General features: G+C 47.2%; 1 protein-coding gene across 1 annotated transcript; it reads left to right on the top strand.

Moving 5' to 3' along the window:
* The first annotated feature begins 510 nt into the window (after nt 1–510).
* Nucleotides 511–20350, top strand: LOC146649548 (UPF0606 protein KIAA1549). Its single transcript, XM_085387313.1, has 21 exons — nt 511–610; nt 3091–3299; nt 6114–7397; nt 7491–7573; nt 8334–8633; nt 8706–8892; nt 8982–9041; nt 9148–9299; nt 9397–9574; nt 9667–9851; nt 10004–10209; nt 10511–10638; nt 10760–10774; nt 11675–11883; nt 11970–12205; nt 13118–13253; nt 13527–13811; nt 13900–13952; nt 14034–14161; nt 14818–14972; nt 15059–20350. The coding sequence occupies exons 2-21, from the start codon at nt 3152–3154 to the stop codon at nt 15281–15283; spliced, it is 4353 nt and encodes a 1450-aa protein (XP_085243439.1). The 5' UTR covers nt 511–610; nt 3091–3151; the 3' UTR covers nt 15284–20350.
* The last annotated feature ends 351 nt before the right edge of the window (nt 20351–20701 follow it).

The raw sequence follows: 20701 nt of genomic DNA, 5'->3' as shown, positions 1-20701 counted from the left end.
GTCTGCATGAAGCATAAAAACATGAGCAGAGTCTGTGCGTTTGTGTGTGTGTGTGTGTGTGCGAGAGAGAGAGAGAGAGAGTGTGTGTGTGTGTGTGTGCGAGAGAGAGAGAGAGAGAGAGAGAGAGAGTGTGTGTGCGTGCGTGCGAGAGAGAGAGAGAGCGAGAGAGAGAGTGTGTGTGCGTGCGTGCGAGAGAGAAAGAGAGAGAGAGTGTGTGTGTTTTTGTTGGCTTCATAAAATAAAAGCTGAGCAGTTCTCTGCTGTTTCATTTTCATGGTCAGATCCGGCTGTCCTGGCCCTGTGCCGGTGCCGGTTCAAATAACGGTCCGTGTGTGAGAAGAAGCGCTTTGACTTGCAGGTCGGGTCAGATGATGCTGGGAGGGGCCGGCTGGACTGGTACCGGAACCGGACGCGCTGTGAATGTGACGGGTTCGGACAGCACCGACACCACCGGGCGGTGGAGGCTGATTGCTGCTGTTTCCGAGGAGGAGAAGAGGAGGAGGTGTGATTCTGCGGGGACTCTCCGCCTCCTTCTTCTTCCCCACGCAGGGAGCGCGCTGCGCGGCTTGGAGAGGCGTGACGCGCCCGAACCGCATCTCCAGGATGGCAGGTAGGTCTCCGCCGTGGCAGAGACTCAGTGAGAATAGCCCGGCTCGGCCCGGCCCGGCCCGGCTTGCAGTCTGAATGTGATCCCGGGTCTGCGGCTCTGTGTGTCCGCGGCCGCTATAAGAAGCGAGGCTCCTTCAGCCGTGCACCGGAGGCAGCGTCGTCCTCACGGTAAACTGGGCCGTGCCGGACCGGACCGGAGCGTGCCGGGGGAAGGGGGAGGGGGGCATATCAGCCCCGGACACGAACATGCGGGGCGGATGCAGCCTCCACCTCGCGGACTCGGCGGGCGGGTGGAGGCTGTTAGCATCTGTCCGATAATGGGGTCAATCTGAGAGGAGGCCGAGCCGGGCCAGACCGGCAGAGGAGTGAGTGTTCTGGAAACGGAGCCGAGCAGAGCACAAAAACCCGGACTGACAGAGAATATACCAACCTGTCACTTTATTAGGCACAGTTGTGAAAGCCGGTCAGACAAACAGCTGGATACCTTTTAAATATTCACCGTCACGTCTTTGTGGTTTCACTTATTGATCGATGGTTGATTTATTGACTGATTGATCATTTTTGAAGGTTCTTTATGCAAATCCTTCAAACCGACATTTTCATGTTTTGCGCAAACAGAAAAATCCCCGCAGGTGGAGGCGAGCCTGAAGCCTCCTGCTTCAGCCGCACACCCTCGTAGGCTCCGGGGTCTGGGACAGTGACCCATTTGTAATCGTGCTCTGCAGAGAAAGCAGAGCTCCCTTTTTGCTCGGTACTGAGGGGCTGTGAGGAGCAGCAGGGATCACGTGACACTGCGTGTAATCTCTTTATTAATATTACCTGAGAGCTGTCCTCAGCTCAGCCTGGTTACGATGAGCTGACTCACAGGGAAGTGCTGATGTTAAAGTTGAGACGAGATCAGAAATATGTGCAGATTAAAGCCCCGCTAGCCTTCATCACAAACCTGGACAATGAAGTAATAAGTCAGTGGTCCAGATGCTCCACCCGCAGGTTGGAGCAGGTCTTCATCATCTTCACAGAGAAAGTGTTTCAGGTTCAGAGTTAGACTGTAGCCTAAGCCTAGATGTTCTGGGTTTATGTCCTCCACCCTTCCAGAATGAAGGATGTGAAGCTGCTGAAATCAGGTGATTCGGGTGTGAGGGTCCAGCAGCAGGTACATGTTTAACTGACCTTCTGATGGTGTGGCAGCCCTGATCCTGACCCCGCTCTGCATGCTGTCAGAAATGTCAGCTGTGATCTTTATTCAGACCTGAGCTGCTCTCGAAGCAACATCAGAGCATTTTTAGCGCTCCGTGTTTCAGTTTCAGAGGGGTTTTATCCAGGCTGAACAGCCCCAGTTTAAGGTACCCAATTCTTTACGAGTACAGTTTGAAATATTAGACTAACATCATTCTGTGTCTTTGTTGTCCCGTCCATCCACCCGACCTCCTCCCTGCAGCCTTCAGCAGAACACCCTAAAACCAAATGAATGAGCATGTTCCACAGTCTTTAGGTTGTGGGTTTGTTATGGGGTGGCTTTAGACGTTTTCATGCTGTCCTCCAAAATAAGACATCAGGACATCAGGACACCAAGCACCAAGCACTTCCACCACTAGAGGGCACAGTCACAGTAAAATGTTTGCTGCAGGGTCTACAGCACGTAAAAACCTTCAGATCCTTTAAGCAGAGGATTTTGGGGGATTTTACCCCTGAACCGTAAAAGTCCGATGGGGTATGTCGTCATGGCACTGGGGGGCAGCGAGGACACCCAAGTTTGTAAATGTAATAACTCAAGAATGAGGTGATGTAGGAGTTTGTTTATGACATACGTGCATCTACTTGGAGTCTTTTGAGTCTTTGCTGCAAGTCTTTGTCTGTTTTCAAAGCAGCACGTCTGCTTCACAATGAATGCTTCTGCAGCACCGCCTGTCCCTGGGTTCCTACTTTTTCACTGCTTCAGAGTCTTCTCAGCTTCATGCTGGACTGTAATGAGGCACTTTAGTGTTTTTCTTTCATCACTGTTACCTTTGCAGCAAAGCTCTCACAGACGGTGTGCATCGAGAATATTGGTCTCTCTCCTATCTGACAGCGTCAGTCCATAAACACTGGTTTCAGCATCAGACCTAAACATCCACAGCAGGCCAGCTGTAGTCTGAGTTGGAGCAGGGAGGAGGTCAGGGTGGATGGAAGGGTATCAGAACTTGCTGGGACTTTAGTTTGGAGACAAAAGCTAATGCGTCAGGCTGATAGTTAGATTTGTTATTTCAAACTTTGATGAATTGTTTCAACTATGAACCTTCCCATCAGAGGGTCACACACTACTCCACACAACTTTACAGCCTTTATTTTTAAAGTAACTAACGATGAAGGTAAAAAAGAGTTTTAGCTGAATCTTTCCTGATCCGTTTGATGACGTCATCATCCAGCAGGAGAATGTTCTCCTGTGCTCGGTGAGAACCCTGCAGGACACACATTTTCTGACTGCTGTTCTATGCTACTCAGGTCCTCCTGAGGGGCCTTCGGCTCTTTGTAGCGGGACCGCACCGCCGGTCCTTTGAGGACGATGGACGCTGTGACCTCGCCAGGCCCCAGCTCCAGCACCAGGACCAGGATGGAACGCAGAACCTCGGCCTGCAGACAAACACTAGGTGTGGTCCTGCTGGTGGCTGGCACATTGGTTTCCATGGTGACCTCAAGTTCACCTGCTGCAGGTAACCTTGCTAGGTGCTGTTAGCTGTTAATGTTGACCTCTGACCTCTGAGCCATCTGTACACAGCAGGAAATGAACATGGACTTCCTCAAAAGGACTGCAGTGCAGGAATCTTCTTCTGAGTCTCATTTTAGCTCCATATTGTCATCCTCCCACATTACTGACTCATGCACACACAGAGTCACATGACCTGCTGATGTCAGACTGTGGAGGTTTACACTGACATCAGCTGATCAGATGTAGGCAGCAGGAAGCTGCTTCATCACAAACAGCTCTCAGAGGTCAGCTGGTTGTGACTGTGTTGGTGTGATGTCACTTTTAGTCCTGAAACGTCACTCGACATTTCAGGACTTGTGTTAGAGATGACAGATTCGGGGAGTGTGTGTTTATTATAGCGCCCTCTGTGGATCACATGTTGCATTATGGATGTCAGATTTCAACCCATGGCTGTGTTTTAATTCAGACTGAAGAAGAGTTTGTCCAACCTGATGAAGACGTAGAAACTTGTTTCAGTGCACTGAAAGAAAAACCACAAACATCACATGGTCATACATCCACAATGAAATGTAGCTCAATTCCCTGGGCTAATTTTTTTATTCTCCACCTGCTCTTCTATAGAGCACCTGTGCCATGAGACGTCAGAGCTACGCAGATGTGAAATAAAACAGATGTGAGAGCTCAGCAAGCACATAATGAACGCTTAGTGAATAAAAAAACTGTAAATAAACAAAGTGAAGTGGGAAGCCTGAGATGGTCTAAGCATGGGCAGAGGATGAAGATGGAGGAGAAAAGGAACACCTCAGAGGAGGTTCATAGATGTAGTGAAGGAGGACTGCTGAGTTGTCAGTGTGAGAGGAGGATGCTGGGAGATGGAGGCAGATGATCCACTTTGGCACCCCCTAATGGAAGCAGGTGAAAGAAGAATAAGGTTTACTGCTGAGGAGATTATCTATAATACTATCGTGTCATATTTGAGTAGATTTATATTTTAGACTGCAAATCAGAAGGACCCAACGCTTTAAAATAAATGTGATGGAGTACAGAAGCAGATGTGCTGCCATAAAACACCTCAGCCACAGCTGTTCTGTGAGGGCACCTCAGAGTCAGGAATAACAGGAGATGTTTCTCAGAGCTGAGAGCAGTAAATACAGGAGCTCAGATAAATGCAGGTTAGCAGTTAGCCTAGTGCATCAATCTGAAGAGATTCTTTATAATTAAAAAATGATAAATATTTTCTGCATCTATCGATCTATCAGTCTGTCTGTCTGTGTGTGAGAGGGCGTCGTCTCCTGAATACCAATGACTCGTCTCTGTTCTGCATGTGATGCTGCCGCAAAGCACGGCGTCACCACGGCAACAAGGCCAAGACCAGATGAAAGAGACCCAGTCAAGGCTGTGTGTGTGTGTGTGTGTGTGTGTGTGCGTACGTCATAAAGACAAATGGTTTTAAAGAGACTGCAAGGGAGGAAAAAGAGGAGTGTGTTTCTGCTGTGTGAATGAATGCTGTAAAGAAGCTGAACCAGCTCAGTCTCATTAAGGTGATCTGTGTTTGTGACGCTTTGTCATTTCAGAGTTTATTCTTTATTTTGTGCTGTGATCAGTTTCAAATCATAATTCAAAAATACTAATATGTTTGTAAAAACGAGTGTGCCACTGGCAGAGGTCAAAAGAAATGAAGTGCAAATACTTCATTACTGTACTTACTTACAGATTTTAGGTATCTGCACTTTTTTTTTTTCTGACGACTTTTTACTTTTACTCCCTACATTTTAAATAAGTATCTGAGATTTCTATTCCTTACATTTTCAAAACAGGCTCATTAGTTTCGGTTTACAGCCCTTTCTTTGAGCTGCTGTATTTCACAGGGAGAGAAAAGAAAGCTTACATGTTTTTGCATCAGATATTGGGTTTGTACATGTGAAATTATGTTTCTTCATATTGCGAATCATGCTGCTAAACAAACTGAGGTAGACTTAACTGAGTTATTTAAAGGCTGCATGAAAATCCTCTGCAAGTTAGTGCAGGATAAGCAGGTTAGTTTGCTGAACTGTGATGGATTTAATGTAGAAAACAATGATATAAACGATATAAAGACAGCATAAACAGTGTACTGTCAGTGTATGGAAATCAGCCAGAACAACTCATGAAACATCTGCTCACATCTGGTTGAATTCAGGTGTGTAAATCCGCAAAGAGCAGCAGGTCAGCTGATCACAGCCTGTACATTAAGAAAATCTACTGGAGCTCTCAGTAGAAAGTATTGTGAGTTTGATTTTTTTCCTCACACTGAGCCACTAAAACTGATTTTTTAGTGTTCCCCCACCTGCTGAATCCACTTTAACCCGTGACTGTAGTCATTTCCTGTTTAGAGCAAAGTCACCCTCTACAATGCAGGCACCAGAAAACGGAGATATATTTTTTATTTTCCTTCTTTTTGTTCAGATTAAAGCTGACTGCAATTAGAATAAAAAACAGAATAAAGTTTGTGTTCCCATCTACAGATACTATTTTACCTTTATGTTAATATAGCACAAAGTTCAGTTAGATTTGCACAAAAATAGAAACGTCCTCCATAGATCTGCTTTTACTTTCTTACTTTTTACTTAGGTTTATTCAGGGTCCCTAGGTTCTTACCAGTCCTCAGGTTTATTCGGGTCTTCAGGGTCTTCAGATTTGTTCATGTTTATCAGTTTCTTTCAGGGTCCTTCAGGTTTATTCCCTCGTGTTTGGTAACAATGTGGTTATGGCACACGCTCACTCTTGAGGTATAATGTTGAGCTTTTAAATTCACGACTTCTGTCCTTCTGGCCCACAGTTGTGCTGGAATTCAACAGAACGACTGATTCTTCGTCACATCCGTCATCACCATCATCATCCTCCACCTCTTCTAGACCCTCACCTCCCAGCCACCCCTCAGACTCTGGATACCACAGTAACGGTGGTGGTGCAGGCTCAGCAGAGGACCCAGACTCTGGTGCTCAGGGGATCCACCTCCTCCTGAGACCTCCAGACCTCCTGTCCCCCAGTCTACCTCCACCACTTCCCCCACATAGCCAGCCCACCCTCACTCCTCCTCCCCCCTGGGAACAGGGGCCCTCACTGGAGGAGGCCTGGGGGTCTGGGGACTACCTGGAGACTCTGTCCTTCATGGTACCTGAAGGTGACGAGATGGCCCTCGCCACGCCACTGCCCAGCCACCCCTATGATGGGGACAATGGGGGGGACTGGGTCTCTTATGACACCTCCTTTCCTGCTCGCCCCACCCTCTCACTGTCATCCAAACTTCCCCTCTCCCCCTCCTCCTCAACCCCCAACATTCCCCTTCACACTCAGCCTGCCCATCCAGATGTCTTCCCCACCTGGGATGAGGACTATGACTTGGAGGACATGATCCCACTGGAGCCGACGGAGTTGCTGCTGCCTGACATGAACAGTCTGGAGTACTACACAAACCTGTTGGCTCGGGAGAGGGAGAAGGAGAGGGAGAGGGAGAGGGAGAAGGAGAAGGAGAGGGAAAAGGTAAATGAGAACGACTCCAAACCTGTCCTTACACCTACAGCAACACACACCCACCATCCTCCTTCTACCCCATCCTCGAGCCCCATTGCTCCTCTAGGATTGGAGCCTAAGCATCCCCCAAGACAGCCCACACCTCCCCTCATCCTTACACCTATCCTCACAGGTGAGGAGAAGACACCTGCTCCATCAGCCACCCCCAAGATCCCTTCCACCCCTACTGCTCTTGCTCCAAAACACAAAGACTATGTCTCGGTCCCAAGCAGGCACCCTTCCCGACCCCCGTCCAACACCACCAGCTGGGTGCCTCCCCCTCCACCACTGGGACCCCCCACCCGCCCTGAGAGGCCAGAGAGGCCCACAGTGGTCACTGAGATGCCAGCAAAGGCTCCTCCCACCAAGGCCGCAACCACTACTAAGGCTACCACGACAACAACCACCGCCATCATCACCACCACCCAAATCACAGCCATCAGCCTGACCAGAGCCCCTCCAGTCACCACACCCAGAGTGGCCCAGACACCACCCACCAGACAATACCTGTGCAATGTCACCAAGCCAGAAATGTACCTGGTCAGAGTAGGTAAGAGTCTTAGAAGGTCATGTGACCGTACCTCCAGGTGCTGCACATGTTCTGTCTAATCACTGATGTCTTCCATGTTTGTGTGCCCTGCAGTCAGCTCCAAAGGCTCGTCTGCTGGTTTCAGTCAGGTCCGAGATCTTCTGAAAAAAGACTTCAACCGCTCAGTGGAGCTGCAGGTACAAACAGAATCGCTGCTTCTCAGATCTGCATGATTCCGTCCTGCTGATGCTGACTGTGGTTTCCCCTCACAGTCAAGCTCCTGCTTCACAGACTTCACATGAAACAGGCTAATCCCAGCCCGTCCTCTAATGTTCTCGCTCTGAAGTGTTTGTTTTTAGCTCATTCGGCTGCAGTCACAAGAATCACTACTCTATCTGCAGTACTGGTCAGAATTTAGTCAAACACACAGACAATGATCGGCTAATATTTGTCTTTTTCACTGGATTTTCTTCCTCATTAGTTTGTCCAAAGCAACCAACCAATGACCAGAGACTGATCTCTGTGTGTTACTGTGTCACTGACGTTCTGGTTCATGCTTATGTGGAGTTTGCGTTTTGCTGGGAGCCAGTCATTTATTAACTTTGTAATAGTGAACTCTGTTTCTAAGCTAATGTTAGCTTGTTGTTTACTGGGAGCAGAGGCATCAAGACACTCGGAGTATAAACCTGACATCCTTTAGATTTTAGTCTTTCACATAGAAATCAGTCCATAGACTGTTAGAGGCAGCAGGAGAAGGTCCAAGCTTTTAAATTACACAAAAATCAATAAAAACCATTTAATCCATGAAAATATGCCATCTGATGCATACTTTTCTTTATTTTTTTAATGCCTTCTCTTTCATTTATTCATTTACTTTACTGAATCCTTATTAGATATTAAGCTAAACTTAAAAATTGTTAATAACTTTCCACTCTTCCCTGGTTGTTTCCTTTTCAGTTCCTAAGAACTCCATCCAGTTTTGCCTTTCGTGTTGTGTCGGGACCGCTGATCTTCACTGCCATGTCCGTCATCAATGCCCTCCGCCGACCGCCGCCACGCTTCGGCCCCATTCCCACAGTTTCACCACTGTACACCATACCTGACCTCAGGTATCAGATCCACTCTGTGCTGCAGTTTGTTCCCACTCATGTTGACATCCGAGTCTGCAACTTCAGTGAACGGGTGGAGAGAGGGCTCACCATGGCGTACGCAGAGACACGGAAGAGATTACATGAGGGAGGGAACGCCACCGTACAGGTGAGTCTGCCTCGTGTGTGGTCACCATTTAAAGCCGTTCGCTTTTCTAATTTCTTTTACTTCTTCACACAGTTGCTGAACATCACCATAAGCGTGGCCCGGCCAGCGGTGGAGCAGAAGGTTCCCGTCGACATCACGTTTGCGGTGCGGGATGGCCGGGGCTACCTGCCGGGGTCAGAGGTCAGTGAACACCTGAGGAAGCTCAGCCTGGTGGAGTTCAGCTTCTACGTGGGATTTCCTGCGCTGCAGATCGCTGAACGTACGAGACGATACACAAACCCATCACATGTCACAGTAAACATTAAACCGACAATATGTAAAGCGTTTTTATCAAACTTCTGTTAACAGCCTTTCACTACCCTGAGCTCAACACTTCACACCACCTGCGCTCCACCTGGGTCCGTACAGGTAAGAAACCCACTTTTTTTTACATTTTGGTATGATGTTTTTGTACTGTGTGGATGATGGTATGTGTTAGCTTCGCTCTGACGAACTCCCCTTTGTGTGGTATCAGTCCTGCTGGGAGTTCAGGAGCAGCTGGTGGCTGAGAGAAGCTTTAAGGCTCGTCTGGAGAGACGCCTGGCTCTGCTGTTGGAGGAGGGACTGCAGGAAACCAGTAGGAGGCGCTGGAAGAGAGCCACAGCAGTGGGCAACAACAGTCTACAGGTACACGCACAAGGCAATGATGGCTGATGTAATGCCACCAGACAGAGGTGTGTGTACCTGTACAATGTGAATGTGCACTGAACCGGTTGTGTCTCAGGTGGTGCGGGTCTCCAGGCTGTCAGGGGCAGAGCGCCCTCTGGAGGTCTTTTACTTTGTGGAGGGTCCCGGTGGAGAGAGGGTCCCTGCTGAGGTGACCGCCGCCACTCTGAACCGTGTGGACCTTCAAAGGGCCGCCATTGTCCTTGGACACCGTGTGCAGAGACCGCTGGCCCAACGTGAGTCCAATGCTGAGTGTGTCCAAACTGCTTCTGATTGGTTCAGAAAGTGTCATATTGATAAAGTTTGATCTTTTTGATTCTGTTTCCAGCTGTGGAGACGATCTCTGTCCCTCCAGCTGAGACTCAGAGCAGCAGCATCTGGCTGATTGTCGGTGTTGTTGTCCCGGTTGTACTGGCCGTCTTCATCATCATCATCCTGTACTGGAAGCTCTGCGGTTCCGAGAAGCTTGAGTTCCAGCCGGACGCCATTAACACCATCCAGCAGAGGCAAAAGGTCAGAGGTCAACAAAAAGGACTGGCACTTTAAAATTAACAGGCGATGACACCTGGTGTTTTTCTGTCCTCTGTGTTTGCAATCTTAGGATTTTAGCCACCAACATGATGTTTTTGTTACCTTACTGACCCCTGATCCATATCCTCTGTCAGCTTCAGGCTCCCAGCGTTAAAGGCTTCGACTTTGCAAAGCTTCACCTGGGTCAGCACAGTAAGGATGACATCATGGTGATCCAGGAGTCCGGTCCACTTCCTGCACCAGTAAAGGAAGCCACGCCCTCCGATGGCGGAGACCTCAACACCCCCAAATCCAAAGGATCATCCACCAAGGTGTCGCGGCTGAGCCGCCGCAGGGGGAGGTTAGGAATATGTTGTGACTTATTAAACAAACTTGTTAAAAAATATAGAATATGAACTTCACTGGCTCGTTGACACGATTATTTTTCATTCAGAGAAATCGTCGACATCGAACATTTTTACTGAAGTATCTCAAAATTTTACTTAATCCGGCAGCTGTGGCTACAATGTAGCTTGCCATCGCCAGTGTGTGAATGGGTGAATGACTGAATGTAGTGTGAAGCGCTTTGTGGTCCTTAGGGACTAGAAAAGCGCTATACAAATGCAGGCCATTTACCATTTACCTGTTGTGTCCATTGTCAGGCTCAGCCCATCAGACGGCGACTCGTTAGGAAGCGACCAATCGAGCGGCAGGGAGTCAGCAGAAGAAAGCACCCGACCTGTGGCCACACCCAGCGAGGGGAAACAGCACAGGAAGACACCCAAAAATGGTGAGAGCCACAGTGACATAATCAGCTTTAGTATTTGTAATGAATAGGCTGTAAACAAAGGATGGAGGCTCTGCTCTGTTCAAACTTTGTCTTTTCTGTTTAATGCACTGCCTACTTGAAGGGAGGAGCAAAATGGGTACGTTACCATGCCAACACATTACCACCTTCTCACACACCGATCTCCAATCCACATTTCCTATCAACACGTGAAGCATTGCGATGCTGCAGAGACAAGAGCTCAACCTTTAAATTCACAGATTAAACAATAATAATAATTAATCTGTGACTGTGTCAAATCGATCCGTCTCCAGTAATCACAGTACCAGCGACAACAATACCTTAACTCATAAAGGGAAGAACAGGTCCTGGTTTATGAGGCGAGTCATCAGCAGTAAGCTAAATCTGAATACTGATCATCACTAAATGATGGAGCGAATTTTACTTTCCACTCTTACTTTATTAACTTCTCTTTTTTATTATTCTTGTACACTTGGAATATACATGCTTGTTGTCTAAATGTTTATATTCAGACTTCTCTATAGTTTGAAGGTTATTTCTGGTAAAATAATTTCTCTGACAGTAACAAACACAACCCTGAGTAATGCTGAAGATCTGACCGCAGTTGTCAGCCTCCTGGATGTCCTCTGCATATGACCTCTGACCTCTGTGCTGGGGGTCTTGGTCTGTCTGAGGGATTTCCCTCATTCTCTCTTTGTTTCTTCTGCTGCTTATTCTGGGAAAAAGTTTTTTTCTCCCACTTTTTCATCATTATCCTTATCATCGCCATCTTCATCTCCTTGTTGGTTGCTTGTCACTTTTTATCCTTCTGCAGTAACTGCAGCTCTGCACACATAAACACGTTTATTTCTGCTGTAAAGCTTTAACATGGATGTCTATGGGACTGACCTACTCGCTCTGCAAGCTTTCAGTAGATGGTCACTGGTGAAATGCATCCTGGGAGTCTGAGCTTTCACTTCTCTGTTGGTCTTTAAGTCTCCTTTCACTTTTTTCTGTCCTCTGACCTCTCCTTCCACAGGTGCTCCATCAGGCAGCGGCCCGGACGAACTGCTGTCCTCGTCCTCCATCTTTGACCATGTGGACCGCCTGTCCCGCGGGTCATCTGACGGCACCCGTCGTCAGGCCAACAAGGTGCAGCTCATCGCCATGCAGCCACGTCCGAGCCCACCGCAGCCACATGCCCCATCACAGCCAAGCCCCTCCCTCACTGAAAAGGTCAACACAGAGGTGAGTTGACAACAAAAATACATCCAGTCACAGCTTGCCATGAGGTCATCATCATTAACTGTAGTCAACCGTCTCTGTTCCTGCAGGTGGCGCTGCGGCACAAGTCAGAGATCGAGCATCACCGGAACAAACTGCGACAGCGTGCTAAGAGGCGGGGCCAGTGCGAGTTTCCCTCCATGGATGACATCATGGACGCATTTGGAGATGGTCCAGTTCAGAGTGAGGCGGCACAGCGACTCTACAGCTCTGCCCACGACCACATGGACTGCATCCTGCAGGCCGATGCTGCCTCACCCCCAACTCCCACCGACTCCAGGAAAAGGTCAGACCCTACCTGAGGTGAAAAAAGAATATTTCATTCTCCATGAACAGCTGCTTCTGTGTGACTAAAGCGAAAGCTGACTCAGTTCCCTCAAAGACAAACGTGTTCTCAGACTTCCTTGACGCATGCTCAGTCACACAGGTAAGGAAATCCCAGAAAGTTGATTCTGTTCATCTGGACATAGCATTACATTTGCATAATGACCAAAACTTGCAGCACTGATTTAATTGATTGTACAGTTTATAAGGTTGGGGGAACCTGCAGGCAGCAAAGACAGAAGAAGTGGATGATGATGAAATGTTTCTCTCACTGAAAACACTACATCCAGATGAATGGGACTGATGTCCTCAGAAGGACACATAGTCAATACTCTTGTCAGTCCTTCAGGGTTGGTGCATGTCTTTGATCCTGTAGGTAATATTCATGAACATGACCTCAAAGGGTAGCCAGGGTGAAGAAGGTGTGCATTTTGGGAATCTTAGCATTTTATCCCTGCTCTTTGCAAATGATGTAGGTCTTGGAGGCTGTGTGGACAATAGCTGATTTTTCTCTTTGGGCTCGCGGACAAAGGGGAAGGTGGAGCTTGAGATGGACTGGTGGATTGGTGCTCCATGCAGGAGTTGTACCGTACTGCTGCTGTGAGGTTAAGAAAGAGAGCTTAGCTCGAAGATGTCCGTTTCAACCTGACACAGGAGGAGCTCAGAATCGAGCCGTGCTCCTTCTCAGTCTGATCAGTGCCTCCTGAGCACCTCCAGACATGCCCAGTTGGGAGGAGGCCCTGCAGGAGACCTCAAACTCTAGAGAAATCATATTTAAGACATACCAACCGCATCCCTGTTAGCACCAAAGCTAAGCTCATTATTGTCCCATCTGTTTCCAGCCTGACTGTAAACTCTTGTGTTTTTTTGCCAGAGGGAGGCGCTCTCCTAGGAGTCGGCGGGCTCAGCCAGGACCTGGAAGTCTTCCTGACACAGACAGAGACCGGCTGCTCACCGATCAGAGCGCCACCTACAGGAAATACCCCGGACTCAACAACGTGGCCTACATGGTGAGGCAAACAAAATTTAACCATCAAATAAGCAAGGTAGGTGTGAGCTGGATATGTTGCCTGTTCTAAGCATTCACAGACACACATAATGTTTGAGTGTTTGGAGGTACACGGCTGATCTGATCTGTTACTGATGGTGTCGTCAGCATGACGTGGACAGAGCTGTACACTGTTACTGAACTCTGAGTGACACAGGAAGTCTTTTTGAGCCCTGTGGACTTTTTTTGTAAGACAGCAGAGCGCTGACTTGATGTTCTACTTCATTTCCTACAGTCAGACCCCGACCTGCCCCCGGACCACGGCAGCCCCTCCCCCACTGACGAGGTCTTTGACCCTGCCCCGGCCCCGCCACCCTACATGCCCCCCCAGCCCTCCATTGAAGAGGCCCGGCAGCAGATGCACTCTCTTCTGGATGACGCCTTCGCCCTGGTGTCGCCGTCCTCGCAGGGCAGCGCCGGGGTAAGCTCTGCCCTGCCCAGCCCCTCCCCTCAGAGCTGGCCCCCAAACCAGCAGTGGGGCTCTTACCCATCAGCCCCCCCTCACAGCCCCTTCTCTGCAGTGAGTGTGTGGACCTGCAGATGAAGCAGATACTTCTGTCAGGAACTCGTGCTCTGGTTTAATTCTCTTCTTTCTCTTCTTCCTGCAGAGATATGCAGAGCTGGGGATGTCCCCCACCTCAGTCCAGGGCCTCCTGCAGAGGTTAGTATCAGAATACAGAAGACTTGGTCCAGTCTGAGTACTAGGTCAGAACCAGAGCTCATTCTCTGTGTGTTTCTACAGGCAGGGGCTGAGCTCAGGAGGGTATGTGTCTACTGGAGATCAGCTGCAGGAGTCCATTTACTCCAACAGGGGGCAGTATGAGGACCCACCCTCCTCCTCTAGACCTCGACCTGTAGGAGGGAGCACAGGTACAGTCACAGCCATCAACAAATAACAGCTCACCGTGCGTTCAGTTTATATGACCTGACAGCAGGTATCTACTTTTCATGATGGGGGGTTCATAGAAGTCACTGCAGCTATATACATGACCGGCCCCCTGCTGGGCAGCGACAGCACTGAGGATGGCCTCAGTGAGTCAATAAATACATTCAGTTCTGTAACTTTATGCCATGAAATATACAGATTAAAGTAAAATGAATGAATCAAATCTGAGTCTAAAATATTCTCCTCTTATTTTCACTTTCTGACGTGTTTTAGATCCTGAACTTGTCTCAAACAGTCAAAATGTGCAGAGGTAACGCATAATTCAGCTGACTGGTCATGCGGTAGAGGCTGCCCTCTGGTGGTGCCATACACTACAACAAATATACAGCATTTCTAACAGTTTAGGAAAGAAAGAATTATCATTCTCTCAAGATTTCTGAAAAGAATCATATTGTGTGTGAATACCCAGAGACTGTAGATTAGGTTAGTTAATGTGGGACGAGGCATTTTTTTCTCATGACTCTGACAATAAAGCCAAAGGTAACAAACCTCACATGACTTTGTCTGTATTCAGTTTGTTTCCACACAGGCTGATGATTTACTAATGTTGTATCTGCTGACTGGTTTCACTGACCTCCAGGTGCACAGCTCCATCACCTGACCCAGGTGGGTCTGTCCAGTCAGATTGGAGCATACCCTGGGGTGGGTCGCAGCATGTCGGGCCCCACTGGCTCTAGCTGGAATCAGCAGCATTCAGACCAGGACCTTTCCAGGCCGGGAGCCAGCAGAGAGAGCGTGAGTGGTGAAATCAGTAAAGAAAATAGCTTGGTGGTGCACAGGTGGAGCTGAAATGTCTCACCCTTTCTCCTTTCTTTTCACAGGTGATGTCCTTTCCTGAGTTCTCCTCTTCCTCTGTTTTCCAGATGCCCAGCTCCTCATTGCGGGACCCGTCAGCTCCACCTCTCCTCCTGACCTCACCTACTCCAGAATATCCGCCTGAGGATGCATCACCATCCGCCCACACCTCCGCCTCTCTTATAAAGGCCATCAGGGAGGAGCTGCGACGTCTCGCACAGAAACAGGCGGCAGTGACCAGCTACCCGTAAACTGGTTTGGACCTCTTTGGATCAGGACTCAGCTGGTTTTGAAAGTTTTAAACCACATAGAACCTGAAAGGTCTAAGGGAAACCATGAAACTAACCAATTTACACTCTGGGCTCTGTTGAGCTAGTGTACGTCTGTGCCGGTAAACCCAAAACAAGTCTGGACCACAATCCATGTCTGAAAACTTGGACGTCTCTCCTGGAGACCTCCGGTACTTTACAGGGTCCTGAACTGTCTGTCCGTCACTCTCAGCTCTGTTTCATTAGACATGAGTTTGACTTGTATTTTCCACTGAAGTGCTTCCTAAAGAGCATCATTAATGATCATCCTTCCTGAACCTCTTGATTCAGTCGTTACTTTTTAGACATCTGGAGCAGCAATTCATTCCTGAACTTGTGGAGTAGATGGTCCTTGATGGTCTTCAACCCGATTGGCCTCTTGGTCTTCTGGAGTTTAGTCATTGGAGAGTTCATTCTGGCCTCCTCGAGTTCATGAGGGTTTTGAGGGGTTTGGTCCAGCCTAATATTGGGGGACAGTTGGAGCAGCTGCTTTTATTAAACCCAGTTCTAACTGCAAGATCAGTATTTGAGACCAGTCTAGAGTGAACTTTATGTTGACTGCACCAGCCAGCCTTAACTATGCCCGGTGGTAGCAAACTCGTTCACTCGAACATGCACATGAAGATGGGTGTTGCGTAACAGCAAGCATTCTTGCTAACTGTTTACTTTTGGTGTTTTAGTGGTTAACACATTTACTTGGGAAATAAAAGGTCACTGGTTTAATTCTAGTTGCTTGAGGAAGGGCCTTCATTGTAAACCTCTACCACATCAAACTTGTACAGCTGTTGTGACCCCCTGTGGTAAGAGAGCAGCTAAAAACAGCTTTTTTAATTTAGATGAAAGTAAATTTTAAAAAAAATTACTACAAATAAGAAAATTGAAACATCATTAGTTATCTCAAGGACACACTGATCGCCAAGCAGTCTAGCGTGATAGAACATGAGAAGCATGGCATTAGGACCTAAATAAGTCATTTTATTGACCGGGCATAGGCAGAAGACCTCCTGGGTAAAACAAGGATATGGTCATGTAATTGTTGATGCTCATGAAGCACAAGTGTGATAAAGTGCAGCACCACTAAATGCTCGGTCATGAACCAACTCAAACTTTAAGGCTCTCCAGTCAGTTCAAACAGATCAAGAGAGTCAACTCCTCGTTGTTGTATCTGTAACAGTCTGCATAGCTTGCTTGTTGTAAAATTAATTTATTGCTCATAGAAACAAATGCACAGTGGCTCCGTGCCTCAGAGGGTCCTGGTTTTGAGCTTGGGTCAGACCAGCTATGCAGTGGTTGTATGTTTTTGTTGTGCTGGTGAAGTTTTCTCCAGGAGCTCGAGTTTTCTCAGTGTTGATGAATGTACTAGGTCAGGTAGCTTATCTTGTTTCAAATCAGTCCGCTAAAAGAGTGTATAGTTCTCAACAATTTCATTTTCTGGTTTGAAGAACATGCCAAGATTTGCAAGAAGACTTAAGGCTGAATGGTGCAACTACCAATACTTCTCAGGCCTGACTTAGAACATCAGGTTATAAATACCTTCTTAAGTTAGTGCAACCAACCTTTGGAGAAGAACTTCCTTCTTCTAGTCTTTCAGAACTTCGTGATCGTTCCTGGAGTTCTAGAGTGAATGGATCTCCAGGGAATCTATCCGATGGAACCTCTGCGAAGTGCTGTCCTTAATGGCCTTCTGGTGGTTCATCCTATTGGGGTAGATGGTTATTCTTGACCTTTTGAGTGGATATTTCCCTCTGGACCAATTCCTCCTAAAGTTCTGAAGTGGATTGATTCTCTGGACCTTCTGTGGTGCTAACTGTCAGCCTCATACCATCTTGTCATTAACCACTAATTGCCTTCCACACTCCCATCAGCCACGGTGGTCAGGTGTCTGTTCATAAACCATATCAATGAGGTCTTTGCACTGTCGACAGCTGGAGGTGCCGCACAGTTCCTGCTGCACGGGGATGCAAAACAAGAAAAATAATATTTATAGCTATCTATAAGAATGAATAAATATATGTAAAGAGATAGAATCCCAATGAGCACAATATTAATGTAAGAGTTATTACTGGAGTATTGAGATGTTACATATTTTTTATTGCTTATATATGAAAGTATACTTTAAATGCTTTATTTTGATCAAAAAAAAGACCAAACTACTGTTCTATGGTTGTAATCCTCTTGTGTTTAAGCTCGCTGTAGATTTTGAGCTAACATTTGTTTCTCTGTGGAAACGTTGCTTAGCGTAGCCGCTCGCTCACTCGCTCGTGTGTTCATGTATCGGTGGCAATGAAAAAAAATTCAGCTAATGCATTGCTTTGGTATCGAGCTTTTTGTCGCTGATTTGTTGCATCCATCAGTCTGTGAGCAGAGCGCTGTAGACAAGTGGGTAAAAAGTGTTTGTGAGAGAGGGGAACTAGTCGTTCATCACCGCCGCAAGGTGGTTCTTCCTCAGACGAGAGCTGCTTCATAAACTCACTGAGAGATGTCTCGTCAGAACTGCCTGATGATCCTGATGAAGGGAAAAGCAAATAGTGATAAGGTTTATATGTCCAGGACTCCAGGCTGATCTTTTGTCTCACATGTAGAACACGTCAGGAAGTGCTCATTTCAGCTGTACTCTTCAGTGATACTCTGAGTACACTGTGTGGTTCAGGTGAGGGATCTGCCCAGGAAATTTCCCATTATGTTAGCTTCATTGTTCTCACATGAACTACAGACTTCATGCCAGGACATTGCAGGTAAAGGTGTTAATGTTTAACCTGCAGCTCTATTGGGCGATTAAGAGCATAAATAACTTTTCGTTGTTTCAGCCTGTGGCTGAATCCTCACACTCCCCTAAAAGGTTCGCACTGTTTCATCAGGGGAGAAAAATAAGGTTTGTCATTACTGACCTTTTATACTATTGAATATTTTTATTTTTATTATTGACCTTGTCCAGTGAGTGAAGTCTGCAGAACGTTCTGGAAGCTTGTAGAAGACCGCTTTGCAGACATGATTGTAGATCCAGAGAAATGTCTCTCCATGTGGACCTTCTGATATTGTCTCTGCATCTATTGTTTCAACCTTTAGTTTCATGTCCTGGTTGCATAGCTGAGCGGCTGGTTCCTCTCTTTGCTGATTGGCTGTCCTCTCTGTGGTGTGTTGGTGGTCGGTCACTCATGGTGAAGGTTTGTTTGCATCTGCTCTCTGCTCTTCTTCAGCATGTTCAACTAAGTTTGAGGCTTTAGCTATTTGTGGTGTTGCAGTTAATGTTTAGCATGCTGCCAAAAGATGTAAAAAAAGTGAAGAATCGTTCCACATCCAGTTAAGAGTGAGCAAAGAGTGATTCATGTCACAGTGCCATGAAAGCACCGTTCATCCAAGCACAGCCGGAAAAAACACACCATGAGAACCATCATGTTTTTGTTTTTTAGGAGATTTTTGAGTCTGAATGAAGATGCTTATGGATGGAGTGGATATGATGTTGAATAGAAACCTATTATATACGGAAAAGATTTTATCTGTGATTGTTCTGCTGAACAGACTCAAAGACACAACACATTCGTCATGAACCAGAAACCAACCGCAGAACTCTTTACCTGCTACAGACGATCTGATTGGACCTAGCACCTGTCAGTCACGCTGTAGGACTCAGCAATGCCTACAGGATCAAATGGTGCTAATTCAATGACTCAAGGTGTCTGAAACGATCAGATCACCCCAAAAATGGAAAATAATCCTGCAGGTGTCCGAATAGCAAAGAAAAGTCTTCTCAGCAAACTCTTCATAAACTTCTCCTGAATGTTTCTGTTTTCCAGAGACTCTGTTTTCTAGACCTGTGATCCTCAGTAAGAGTCCAGCAGATGAGCAGACGCTCAGAGGATGATTTTTCATGACAAAACTACTGATCAGCACTCTGAGACCTGCTGAAGTTTGCGGGGATCACGGTTGCTCCCCTCCCTGCAGGCCGAGCCGGCCCAGTTGCTGTCGTGGACAAAAAATATGAAACTGTGGAGGTATTGTACAGACGAGACAGGAGCTGTAACTTTCCATTCCGACTTTATTCATCTCCACACAACAACTGAACACATTGTGCCAAAAACCAGCAGAACCTCTCCTCCCGACCTTGGTGTGAGTGGAGCCCTCTGGTGGGCCACCACAAAACTGCAAAAACTGCTGCAGAGCAGATCAGCAGCTGCAGGTGGAGGCGATGGAGTCACGGCACAGGAAGCATGTGGTCAGCTGATCATTAGCTTTAGTGGGGAGAACTTTGAAAACAGATCTTTGAGACAGATCATTTGACAAACAGATCTTGCGCAGACTGCAGCTGTCGGTGGATCTCCTTCAGAAGCTTTTAAAACAAACCTGCTGCTGCATTGGCACATTTTTAAAACTTATCAGTTTCAACTTTGTTCTGTTGTTTTTGAACAGAGTTTAAAGGATCTGATAATTATTTGTTTCAAAATTTTAAACCGATTCTATGTTTTAGCTACTATTCCAGCTTTTCCTGTTATCTCAAACTGCCCGCTAAAATAAGAGCTTGGACAAGCTTTCCCCTGCCAAAATCAGTAGCTGTATCTGCACCAGCAATTGAAACTGTTTTCAGGTGTTGACCATTGACCTGCAGAGAGCTTTGCTTTCGCCAGGGTTTCAGATTTCCCCTCTGTCAGTAGTTTTGTCATGAATGAACTTCTGTACGGCTGCTCCGAGTCGAACCACATTCCTGTTGTTCCTCTTCAGGCTCCGTTTCCACGCACCGCCTCGCCGATTTACACACTTACACCAGGTGAGAGCAGGCCCCAGGTGTGGTTCAGGTAACTTGGTGATACTGCTTCATGGAAACAGAGCCTGGGGGAGTTCTTTTAATGTCGAGTCAGTGAGCTGGGAACACTGCCAGCAGCCTCACCTGTTCCACAGTGGCCAGATGAGTGTGCCGCTAACCTGTGCGGGTCACATTGATAGGATCTGTTCTACCCTGCCTCTGTGTGAGCTGCACCCTGTGGTGTTTCAAGTCTGACAGACTGTGTTCAAAACATTAAAGAGACATGTTCAGATTCAGAGAGGCTGACGGCTTTTTCTTCATTCTTCGATGATTCAGTTTTCCTCTGATGCGCTGCACAGCATCTAATCTGTCTGATCCCTCCAATCGGCCAACGCCTCATTCCAAGACCACACAGCTCTGCATATGGAGGCCCATTTCTGGCACAATGACACTGACTCATGGGACAGAGTCACCAAGTTTAATAGCAATACTGTAATCTAAACAAACAGCTCATTTCTAGAAAGATCTGAAGTTTAGGAACAATTTGTTAAGAATAAAGTCATAAGCACACAAATCCTCATTAACATTATTTACATTTTAAATCTGGTGTCAGCAGGGATAGC

The sequence above is a fragment of the Rhamphochromis longiceps genome, linkage group LG17 (genome assembly GCF_057381845.1).
Source record: "Rhamphochromis longiceps isolate RC_006_pf linkage group LG17, R_longiceps_female_GT1.1, whole genome shotgun sequence".
Taxonomy (NCBI): Eukaryota; Metazoa; Chordata; class Actinopteri; order Cichliformes; family Cichlidae; genus Rhamphochromis; species Rhamphochromis longiceps.
This window is presented reverse-complemented; position numbering and strand designations above follow the sequence as displayed.

Coding starts and splice junctions, on each gene's coding strand:
- LOC146649548 (XM_085387313.1), top strand. CDS start 3,152: ATGGACGCTGTGACCTCGCCAGGCCCCAGCTCCAGCACCAGGACCAGG. Junction 13,812..13,899: donor CTCACAGCCCCTTCTCTGCA/GTGAGTGTGTGG, acceptor TTCTTCCTGCAG/AGATATGCAGAGCTGGGGAT. Junction 13,953..14,033: donor GTCCAGGGCCTCCTGCAGAG/GTTAGTATCAGA, acceptor GTGTTTCTACAG/GCAGGGGCTGAGCTCAGGAG.